The 12,784-nt window shown below is 34.1% G+C and overlaps 1 protein-coding gene across 5 annotated transcripts in view; it reads left to right on the top strand.

Annotated features, from left to right (window-relative positions):
- Window positions 1-12,784, top strand: part of LRP1B (LDL receptor related protein 1B) — a 1,862,264-nt gene that overhangs the window by 1,371,169 nt on the left and 478,311 nt on the right. For all 5 annotated transcript variants that reach the window (XM_087435122.1, XM_087435120.1, XM_087435121.1 and 2 more), the window contains exon 37: window positions 12,560-12,694. In XM_087435122.1, coding sequence (XP_087291248.1) covers window positions 12,560-12,694 — 135 coding nt within the window. The remainder of the gene's footprint in view (window positions 1-12,559; window positions 12,695-12,784) is intronic.

Below are 12,784 nucleotides of genomic sequence, written 5' to 3'. Positions count from 1 at the left end.
TTGTATTTCTTTCTTTTACTGGGATGTATTACGTTGTATTGTATTTTTGAAAATGTCTGAGCCTACCTTATTATTTATTTTTTTTTATTAAATTGCATCTCTTCATTTACCTGATAATGCAAGATGATATGGGGATCTTTTTAATTTTTTCTGTCTCACCCTAGTTAATTTTCTAATATAATCTTTAACCTCTTGTTAGCACAAGTGTAGTCTAATTCAGGTGAAAAATCACCCCTTGCCTGAGCTGCTTCAAGACTCTATAGTTTTAGTAATCTTATTCCTGATTCTGAGTGAAACTAAGAATAAATAAGATAATAATGGGTTTATCTTCTGACGTGTTGAATTTGAACTTTTTGATAGCAAGAATGCATACAGTCATGCTTGATCATTCATCCATTGGGCTTTTGTGTCTATACAGTCCAAAGTATTGCACAGGTGTCTATACAGTCCAAAGTATTGCACAGTTAACTAGGAAGAGAATACGGAGCCTTCCTTTAATGTACTCCTAATACAGGTTGAGAAACAACTACAACTTATTATAAAATGATAGGTAATGTATATGGCTACCAAGTACTTATAAGAGGGTAAGACTGATTATCTGGGAAGATTAAAGGTGGATTCCTGGTTATTTTTGTGTCCCCTATGATACGGGTAGCCCTCAATAAAAAGTATTGATTTACATTTTTCCTATTTTAAGCAGGAATTTGTTCACAAAAATGAATCATTGTATTTTTTTCTGAAAACCCAAGCAGAGAGTATTTATATACTGAGTTTTATTATCATGTGAGCTATGATTCAATAATAGTAAAGTTAAACTAGAAAATAATCATCTCATAAGGTTCTTATATATCTATCTATCACCTATGAATTAAATGATATGCATAGACATTTAAGATGGCCATTGAGGAGAGAAATTTTATTGATTCCTTAACCATGTTAATAATAACTTTTTCTTATCCTGAAAATTTATTTTTTTGGCCTGCCCTAAAGTACGATAAACACTGACAATTTCAAGCAATCTGTAGAGCAAATTTTCTGTGTAACTTTTAATAATAAATTTAACTTTGCCTTCCTGAAAATGAGATGCCACTGTGTGTCCTAATCAAGGTTAACTTTTAATATAAAAAATTCATAGACGATGACTTTGGAAATATATAGCAATGTCTGATTGTTTATTTTCAAGAGATTTTCTATCTCTTTTGTTATTTCCTTGGATGAGATTAATTAAAATTAGACTTTTCTCCTTTTGCAAAGGAAATACCAAAATATTTTCTCTTTAGTTTTAAGTGTGTAAAGATGATAGTGTGTTAAAGTAAAACCACATTAAAACTTCAAAAGCGTATTAAATGACCAAATTTATTAGTTAGTATGCTTTTCATTTTGTTATACATACACTTTGTATTTTTTAATTTTAATGGTTGATACTTTATTACATTTATTATATACTAGGCACTAAGTGCTTTAACAGAGATTGATTTTATTTAATCCTCACAGCAACTCTATTATTTCCAATTTACATATTGGGAAACTGAACAGAAAAGTTAAGTAATTTGCCCATGTCGTACAGCCATTAAGTAGAGGAGCTGAGATTTTTAACTCAGGAAATCGGAACATAGTATCCAAGCCTTTAGTTACTATGCTACATGCCTCTTTTCAGTAAACTTCTTAAGTAAGGTATTTTTTTCACCAGGGGTGATGATGAAAAAACCCAAACGTATTTGCTGGGAAAGGCTCTATTTTTAAGGTGCATGCTCCATCTTTGTCTGATTTACTAATTTGAGGCATAGCATAGAAACCAAGCATTCAAAGAACAAGATTTCTGCTTTTCCCTATTCAAAAATAAAAGTGAAATGGAATGGCAATGTTTTCTGAAATGGGTTGTTGGTTTTCTGAAGAAATGTCTGAGTAGGTGTCCTCTGAAGATATATCTATTCAACATTCTGTCTCAATTTAACAAGTGAACTCTAGAAATCTAAAACAGAATAAATTTAAACAATTTCTCCTTGGAACTGCTATCCGTCCTTTTCCAATCTGAGGAAGATGAGAGTGTGACAGCACATTTTAGTTCTCATATGCTCCCTGAAAGTCAACACTGGGCACACAAGGACTGTGAGAACTAACTAAATGCGTATAAAAACAGCACAGTGCAGTTGCTTTGAAGAGAAAAACAGTGAATGCTTAAGAAAATGTGAAAAAATCTTTTTGTTACTCTGAGAAGAAACAGTTCAAAACCTAAAAGTGGAATTACTTTGATAATAAGTATGTTTAATGCAAATTCCATTCAGGACACAAAAACTCAACAGACATATATTTCTTATTTGATAAAGGGGTAATTTAGAAGAGAATGTACATTACCTGAGGTTTCATAACATTCTACCTTAAGGGAATTAAGATATCTAAAACCTTTAAAGTCTGCAGATTTTATTTTATTTACTCATAAGGACGGAGTTCTTAGTCATTTGTTGCTGTAAGAAAATTGCCTATTTGTGTTTATATTGATTTGCTTTTCTCAGAATGAAAGAAACAAATGTAATTCATTAGCACTTTATTATTGAATCCCTTTTAATTTGGAATATTGAGAACTTGGGTCTTTATTAACCTGCAAAACATTTGAAGAAATGCTTTTAAATTTGGAAAAGAATAGAAAGTACAACTTAATTCACATCTGTACCCAGGCACCTGATGGATTCGGAACTGGTTGTCATCGCAATTTTTGCTCACCAGGCTTCCTGAAATGATCTTGTTGTGCCGCCCCCTTATTATGAAGATGATCGAATTTATGAAATTGGTTCTTTATCTCAACTAGGTGTCTGTGAACTATACTGTGCATCTCTCTTAATCCTAATGCTACCCAGTCTTCAAGGATCAGTGAAAGCCTCGCTTCTTCCGTGAAGTCTTTCCTGACGACCTTGACTGACCTTGCTTTCTTCTCAATTTCTATAACTCTCATAGTCTGCGCCAGGGGTTTCAACTGGTACGTCATGGCACTGAATGTGCCAAAAACGGGGCATGAATGGAAAGTAGCAGCTGTACCACTGGTACTAAACTTCTTTTTTATTGTATAACCTACTAGTTAAAGAAAAAGAGGTTTTGTTTAAAATACATGTTTGTTTAGTTTATTAATAAATTATTTACTTATAAAGAATATGTTATTTCTGTATTAAACATTATGATTTAATATGTTATAAAATATACACCTAAATAGAAATTTTGAAAGAACGAGGAACAAAAATGTAAAAATTGCAATGTTAACATTTTCTTGCATTGTCTTAGATTCTTTTGGTTTTCAGAGTTCTTCCCTACAGTGTGTATACCCGACTTTGATGTCTCACTTGTCTATAACATATGATTTGAGATGTTAAAAAAAATATATATCTCATCTTGTTCTAAAAGTTATTTTATGTAACTTCCAAACTTTTGGAAATTGCAATAAAATGAAAAATTAAGATGTAAGGAAATGAGTAAGAGAAAAATTAGAGAAGATAAAAATAACATGAAACTAGGGATAAAATGCACATTGTAAAATTCTATGTTTTTGCTACAAGTTGGCAGCAAATTTAATTTTCGTATTTCTAATAACCAGTGCAAAGAGAGGAATGTGGTCAATTTCAGGGCTCAAAACACCTATATAATTTGAAGGAAAAAAAATCAAGTGAAGAATACATACCTGTGGCATAAGACACAATTATAGTTCAATAAACGCCAGCTTATTGGGAGTGGTGAAGGATCGAAGCGGAGTAACCTCTCTAGGAGCTGCCTTGAGATTTGGCTTGATTCAGGCATAGATTGAAGAGAGTAATTTCCAACAGATCTGGGGCCAGTGGCATATCAGAATCCACTGAGCAAATTTTAAAAATATATATATTTTTCAAGTTAAAAGCGTCCTCCAACTGGAGAGAAAAAAAATCCACATCTGATATTCTGGAGACTATGTCAGGCTCCTCTCTCATTCTTCTCTCCTTGGAAATCCCTTTAGTAGTGAGCCATTACTAGCAATGAGATTGTAACGTGAATCAGAGTGAGGTATGGGGAGGAGAGAGTAGCATTTTATATTAGAAATCTCCCTTCACAAGATCTTGGACCCTGTTAAATAACAAGAGTTTTTCTTGTTATCTGTATCTTTGACGGGTTAATTAGTAATTCTCAGACTGCATACTGCCCCAGACTAAACAATTTAAAATCTGAGGTGTGGCTGCATCTTTGATATATTTTTTTAAATTTCCCTGGGAAATTCTCATGGGCAGCCATTTGAGAACTACTGGATTTAAACTATGTAGAGGCAGACCTGTTGCTGAGGATGGGGGCAATGGTTAGAGAGGGTTTCTTTTCGGAGAGTGGGTAATCAGAAAGGGGAGGGAGTGATAAACTGAGATGAGAGGAGAGAAGCTGGGGATAAGGTGTGAGACTGGGGCATAAAGTGAAGCTGCCACTGAAAAATCACCTGTTCTGGGTGTGGCCAGAGCACCTTTTAGAATAAGGATATCTAATTTGCAGTTTGAAGTTTCTATGTTGTTATAATAAATCTCCCTATCCCATGCTTCCATAAATTCTGTTGCACTGTTTGTATTTCATGTTTGTGTGAATAGTTATCCCTGTGAGTGTGTGTGGCAGAATAAGAAATGGGTTAAGGAAAAGGAATGAGTCTGGTATCTGGGTTGAAGTGACACAGAACAGGAACAAAATATTGCAGTGAGACACATGATGATTAGAAAAAGTAAGAGTGATATGAGAAAGTCTCTTCCCAAAATTTAGAGAAGGTGACTTTTGAAAAAGCAAAAGATAGGGTTGGATTAGAGGTAGTTGTTAATATCTGTCAAAGTTTTAGGATGAAAATCAATTTGGAAACTATTATTTTAGCTATACTAGAGGAATTAATGAATTTGCATGGCCTTAAAGCAGCCTCTGTAAATGTACAAACAATTGTATTTCTGCGCCTATCTATTAGGATCACAGCTGACAAATGACAATAAAAACCATGGAGAATGCTTATATTTCTGACCTCAAAAGGAGAAAGATATCTGCAACCAGTTCATCTGAAAGTGGTAGTAAATAATTCAAGTTCAAGTAAAAGTTGGTTGTTGGAGGGGTGACAGAGTGAGGGATGTTGTTCTATCTGATCCCAGCAAAGTTAAAGTGTAGGTTCTGTATAAGCTTCAGTCCCATGAGTTTATATTGACTCCATACAGCCGAGTCTTATTTATATATAACAACAAAAGCTAAAAGGACAGAAACAATAAAATCTTAACAGCTTTCTCTGTAAGGTAATAAAGAGTACATTAATTGACAATAGTTGAATAGCCATAGATAAACATCCTTTAGAACCCAAGCCTGAAGTTTATCAGGAAACCAGAACCTACTTTATATAGAATCTCCCATGTTAACGTATACTTTTGGGCCTGTAACTGTCTTTATTTTTAAAGTATGGGCTAGAGTATAGTGGGTCAAACAGGATGGAAACAAAGAAATTGAGTAGATAAATTAAGCTAAAAAAATTTGTCAATTTTAATACTCACAATTTAAAGCTGTTCCTAAGTAATTTATTGTGTTGTGTATCGAACTTGACTTTCTTAACGAATTATATGTAAACTCTAAGAAAGTATTACTGGAACCTATTATTAAAGATTCCTGTTTTCTACAAAATTTATACAATTTTCTTAGTTTATAAACCTGAGAAAAGTAAATCTCCTATTTGTCAACCAGATTCTGAGCTTCCATGTCCTCATTTACCAAATTATTATCTTAGGAATTAGGTACTAGAATCTATTCTCATTACCAGATCTAATGACCAAACTCAGACCCTTTCAGAAGGATTTGTTTATGCCAGAGTTTTTTTAAAGGTAAAAGGAAGTTTATAGTAAGATTTCTCTTTAATAAGTTCTGAGGCAATTTCTAATTTTCGTAGCCTCACTAATCATGTCAATAAATTTTTTGTTATCCAGTTGTCTTTCTCATACTAGTGGTAGATCCAAAATACAGATACATTTAGACTTAGTGCAATAAAACTGGTTTTAAATTATGAGCAATATATTGATAAAAAATAGTAGAAGAACCTTCTCCCTCAAGCAACAGTTACAAAATTGAAAAAAAAAATTTTTTTTCAGAGCCCCTCAGTTTATCTTACTCTTCTCATATCCCTAATATTCTCTGTTAAATTATGTTGGCAGCTGGGTATGGCTACGCCAATGGTAAAATTGTCTTTCCTCCCTTCCTCCCTTCCTCCCTTCCGCCCTTCCTTCCTTCCTTCCTTTTCTCTTTCATTTTCTTCATAGATCCTTTTAACCCAATAGTCAGTAATTCTCAAACTCCTTCCATGCTCACAATTTTACTCTTATTTGCATAATAGTAACAACAACAATAATAATAGGAGCCAGAGAGGTTTACAGTCTTTCGATGTTCTCAGAGTTAAGGTTAGATGTAATTACTTTTACCAAAGTTATGGTTGTTTTTGTTATATTCATTTTTCCTCCCAGAATCCCAGACAAACCAAAGGACTAAAGCCTGGAGATGTGTGATAAATGCTTTAAGATATAGTCCTTTTACAAATGTATTATAATTTTTATAAAAAACCCGTCAAAAAAATCAGTATCTTGGGATTTTTACCTCTCAGATCTACTCAGCACTGGTGAAGAAAAGAAAAATACTAATCATTGGGGAGGAAGCTGAAATAAAAAGTTCTCCTTTACTGTTTAATAATAGCACATTCTAAAGCCATTCCTTGGTTGAAGCCAGTCGTTTGCCCCTTATCTGACAAGGTAAACCATATCAACCAAGATAGATAAGCCTGTTGGACTAGTTCCTGGTAATAAGAGAATCTTTGGAATTTCTTGCCTGTTCATCTGTACTAGGAGGTCCTCATGGTTGAATCAGCCAGATTTGAAGGGAGTAGTTGAGCTCAACAATAGTTGTAGAAAGTCTATATGGTAGATTCTTATTTTGGAGAAAATTGTTTGAGATAATTAATTAATGTATTAAAATAAGCCCTACCTACTACAACTATCCCATGACTTGTCAATTCTACCTCTGGGTATGTACCCAATAGAAGTGACTGTGTATGTTCACTACAAGACATGGACAAGAATGTTCATATCATTATTTATAATAGCCAGAAATTGAACACGACCTGAATGTTCAAAATAGGTATTTCATGGCATTTTTCACACTGTGAAAAAGCATGGTACATGCACCCAAAAGGATGAATCTAACAATCATAGATTGAATGAGAGAAGTCATGCCAAAGAATATATACTATGTGATACCATTTGTAGAAAATTCAGAAAACTAATCTATGACAGTAAAAGTCAGAAGAGTGGCTACCCACTGGGGAAGAGGAGGGCTTCTGACTTGGAGGGGACACAACAGGGCCCTCAGGGATGCTGACAGTGACCTATGTCTTGATCTGGGTGGTGGTTACGTGGCTACGTTCCATATGAAAAAGTTCATCAAGCTGCATGCTTAAGATTTGTGCACTTAAATATGCATAAATTATAAATTATAAAGGTATAATAAAAAAATGAAACAATTTGCCTCATAGGGAAGTCTCCAGTGGTATGTCAAAAGCATATCTTTGATCCAGTTTAACACATTTGTCACTGGCTTAAATAAAGATATAGAAAACCTACTTGTCAAATTTGTAGATATCACAAAAAGCCTTCATTGGATAACATATGATTTTTTAAAATGTCAACAAGCAGGATCCCTGATTCTTCATCAAATTGAACAAGCTGCCATTTAATAGGATAAATGTAGAGTTCTGTAGATGAAAAAAAATGTGGCTTAATAGGTACTAGCAGCATACTCTGGGAAAAAAATCATGCATTACCCTTTTTAGCCCCAAACAACAGAGCTAGTTAAAATGAGCAAAAATTATAGGGAAAAAGGAAGATTTAGATAACAGCTAAAACTGGACTGTGTTTTGAGATACCGTATTCCCTTTAAGTGCAAGTGAAAGATTAAATCTTAACATTATAACATCAGAGTTGAAAGAGACCCTAAAGGTTATCTAAATTCTGCTTTCTCTTAGTTGTATCTGTTTCACTCACTCTTTCTCTCTCTATATATATGTATATATATATTTGTATATTAATATTCATACAAGAGGAATATGAGGCCAGAAGAGAAAAAGTAACTTTGTGAAAGTCTCATAGTAAATGGTAGAAGAAGGATAAGAACCCAGCCCTAGACTCCTTGCACTCCAGTCTGCTATCTTCCTAGCGTGCTGGTGATTATTTCATTAGAAGAGAGAAGCATAGTAATCTTATATATTATATTTTATCTGGTTGTTTTTTCATGTGTGTATGATGTTTTCTGAAATAGCATGTAAATTTAGGCCAGGAAACATGGCTTTGAAGTTTTTAGGACTCAGCAGCCCAAGATAACGCGGAATCTAGTGTGTTCACAACAGGTGATCAGTAAGTGTTTAGGCAATTAATCATAAGAAAATAGACACCTAAGAGTGACAGGACTTTAAGAGACTTGTATTTCTTATTTCTTATTTTCAGACAGGACCTGCATAATCTAGTCTCTGTAGATGGTTAGCTCTTTAGCTCAACTCAAAAAGTTTAAGTTTTCTCAGTGTCAAAAAGCCTCTCCCTTGTTTTACAGACAACCATCATTATGACAAAATGTGGCTTTTCTTTTGGTTCTGATTGTAGTTACAATGCACAATAGCTGACCCAGTCTCTCTATATGGTAATCCTTGAAAATGGTTACCAATTACCCTATTTGTCTTATTATGTCTGTGGGGAACTAATTATAATTGTTATAACCTTAAATTACAAATTCTATTGTCCAATCCTGTAATTACATTATACATTACCAATTATCATATGTCTTAAGATAGTTTAATTCAACTCCAGAAGTGAAATCCATGATTACAGGGACTGTCTGTCATGTTCACCACCATACTCCCCTGCCTATAATAATGCTTAGCACATACTAAGTATTCTATACATATCTGTTGAATGGGGATAATTAAAGTTCAAAAAAATTATATTTTGGAATAAGCCTCAGGACATAGTTATGATAATCTTTTCTTCCTTTTTTGTCTTCATACATATTTCCATTTTGTATCTTTACAGTTTGTTGTAAAATTTTATCATCTTGCAGCCTGATTCTATTCCTAATTAAAATATTCTTGACTTAATTTATGTTTATTTTGCAGATATTCCCAGATATTAGAAAACATATTCTTATATCTTAGTGAAATTATTCCATTTAAAGTGTGTAGGTATGCAATATATATGTGAAAAACTTGGTAAGGAAAGGGGGTTTAGATATGAATGAGTGGTTTAATTCTCCTGTCCTCTTGGTCCTCCTTAATGCATCACCATATGATTGATTTTCTCACTAAAATCCCAGATATATTTAATAGAAAGAATACAAGGAAACTCTCAGTTCCTCAGTACTGTGATCTAGTGGGCTTGACCATTGAGAAACAGCCTCAGCATTACAAATTAATCTATTATTCTCAGAGTGAATATTCATGAAGTGTCTATTGTACATGTGACTTCACTGGTAAAAGTTGGGTCAGTTAGGGGCCAGCTCTGTGGTGTAGTGGTTGGGTTCACATGCTCCGCTTCAGTGGCCGGGGGTTCATGGGTTCAGATCCCAGGTGCGGACCTATACACTGCTTGCTCATCAAGCCATGTTATGGTGGCACCCCACATGCAAAATGGAGGAAGACTGGCACAGATGTTAGCTCAGCAACAATATTCCTCAAGCAAAAAGAGGAAGATTGGTGACAGATGTTGGCTCAGAGCCAATCTTCCCCAACACCCCCCCCCCCCAAAAAAATGTTGGGTCAATTGCAGTCCTCTACCTATGAAATATCTCACAGTCAATTTCTAAGAAGAAATGCAAAAATGCAATTTCAGCTCAATATAATAACAAAGGTATGTGCAAGATGTAGTGGTGTATGTGAGAAAGAACACTTCCTGATTATACAGAATTTTAAAATTTTGTAGTGCCAGCAAAGCTATTAGAGAGTAATGCAAAAGTAAGAGTCACATAGAAATTTAGGGTCCTAATACTTGTGAAGATTGTTGTGAATGTCGTCTTTGAACTCCTGCAAAAATACTTGTCTGTACTATTTATATGCTGTTCATGCTATACTATTGTGAATTATGTCATTTTTTCATGTGCATATCTTGTGTTCCTTAATGAGCTTATGAAGTTTCTCATGGTAAGAGCTGTGTCGTCCTTGTATCCCCTCCCAACTGGTCTTTGTACAGCACAGCACATTCATTCACTTATGCACCAAAGTTTACTTTGAGCTTACTATGTGCCAGGCACTATTCTAGGTGCCAAGGATAAAGCAGTGAACAAAATTAAGTCCCAGGAATATAAGAGATTATATTTCTGTGAGAGAAGACAGACACTAAATGAACAATCCAATAAATATGTAATGTGTTTGACAGTAATAAATGCTATGTAGAAAAATAGGTTTGGTAAGGGGGATAGAGCATGGCAAGGGAATAATTTTTATAGAGTAGTGAGGGAAATTTTCAGTAAGAAGAGGGATATTTGAGCTAAGATAGAGCTGTGCAGCTATCTGGGAAAAGAACATTCCAGACAGAAAGAAAAAGTAATGTAAAGAACCTTAGACAGAACAGTATTTGGTTTGTTTTAGGAAGAGGAAGATCTGTGTTACTAGAGATGGGTGAGTGAGGGGGAGAGTGGAAGAATATCAGGTAAGAGAGGGTGGATCATGAAGGTGGTGGGAAAGAACCTTAATTTTACCTTAGATGAGGTGGGAAATGATTAGAGAGTTCGAGTGGAGGGAGAGAAATGATCTTATTTACTTTTTAAAAAGGTAACCGTGGCCCCTAAATGGAGGAAAGACTCTTCAGGAAAGAGAAGTACTGAGGCAAAAGTGGGAGCTGGCCAATAAGTTAGGCTATTGCAATACTTCAGGCAAGAGTTAATAGTGCCTTAGATCGCATTACAAGTAGTAGGGAGAGTGAGAGGTGGTTGGATGATGGATATGATTTGAAAGAAGAATAATAAAAAGCCAAAAATACTTGGTAATAGATTGAATATAAGAGTATTTGGTGATGGATTAGATGTGAAGTGAGAGAAAAAGTGATCCAGGATGATACGAGGTTTTTAGCCCAAGAAACTAAGGATGGAGGTGCCATCATTCATACCACCAGGGCCTGTGGAGTTGTTGTGTGGAAGACCGCAAGAGAAGCATGTTTCGGGTAAAAACCCAGAATTTGTCTTTTGTGTATCAAGATTGCATTTTCTACATGCAAGTGGAGATATGAAGTAGGCAGTTGGATATATGGGTCTAATGTTTGCAGAAGAGAATTAGACAGCGTATAATACTTCATATTTATGCAAAAATCATGTTTATTTTTGTTGATTGATTCACTCTCTGAATAATGAAAATATGTTAACTGGTATTTTTACAAAAGTGGAAAAATCAAACAAGTCCTTGTTTTCCAGCTATGTATTTGAAAGTGGTACCTCTGCTCTGCTTCAAACAGTTGTGTAACTGACTTAATCATTATTAAGAAGAGGGGTTATTTGGAATCTTTCCCCAAATGGGTCAAATAATGCAGACTATATTTCCTCTGAAATGGAATCCCAAAACTTACTGATAAATGGATTTATTATACTAATTTCTTTTTCTTTATTTTCATAGTCTGTCACTGTGCCAGAGGGAAATTATATTGGTCTTAAAGGATTTGTTCTTCAAATGGCCATGTAGGTTACAACACAAAAACTTACTTAGTGGTAAATTTATTATTTAATGATTTGTCCCCAGTGTCTTTCTGGTGGCTGTATTTAAAATCATTGGTCTATAATTGCTACCCTTTATGCATATGCATGCACATACAATATATTTCATTTATAGTCTTTATACACATTTTTCATTCAAACATTCAGCAAGCACTGTTATTTAAAGACTCTGTGATAGCATAGAGCCATTCTTCAAGTATTCTTAAGCCCATTTGTACAATGAGAGTTTGAAAAATAATGTAAGGGGTTTATAGTTGACAATTGGGAAACTAGTACTTCAAAAGGAATAATTGGATAATAAGGCATTTTTAAGACTTTATACATTTTGAATGACGTTATGCTTAAAACACCCTTAATATAGGTGAAATGCCCTTATGTTTTTTTCCATTCTCTACTTTGAGACTTTGTTGAGTTGATTATCTCTAGCAGTATACTCTTTATCTTTAGAGGACTCAGACACAGGCATAGGTGTGAAGATAAAAATAACATGGTTTGATGTTTAGATGGCAAATTTTTGGAGGATAAGTATTTATTGAGCTAAAATGAGTAGTAAAAATGAAGAAAAAATAATAAAGGTTATAAGTCATTTCCACATATGTTTCAAAAATAATTTTAAAAAATTGGTTAACTAAGTTCTTTCATGTTGTTTTAATATCTTTCTTACTATTTATATTAGTAAATTATCCTGAAGAATACTTCTACTCTTATACACCCAGGATGAAAACCTCCAAAATACTGATGCAAAGTGATCCTAATACATGTATTGATACCTTTTATAGTATGTGGTTTTTTTTTTTTCTCTCTGTCTTATCTGTAGAAAATGATACCATCTACTGGACAGACATGGGCTTCAATAAAATTAGCCGAGCTAAAAGAGATCAGACTTGGAAAGAAGATATCATTACCAATGGCTTGGGAAGAGTGGAAGGGATAGCTATTGACTGGATTGCTGGTATGATCCATGTTTTCTGTTTTCATTTCACAACTATTTTGTTAGGGGCTAAATCTGCTTCATAAAAATTCTGTTTCTGACTCATAACAA

This window comes from Ceratotherium simum, chromosome 9, assembly GCF_057802395.1.
Source record: "Ceratotherium simum simum isolate JZ-2026a chromosome 9, ASM5780239v1, whole genome shotgun sequence".
NCBI lineage: Eukaryota > Metazoa > Chordata > Mammalia > Perissodactyla > Rhinocerotidae > Ceratotherium > Ceratotherium simum.
This window is presented reverse-complemented; position numbering and strand designations above follow the sequence as displayed.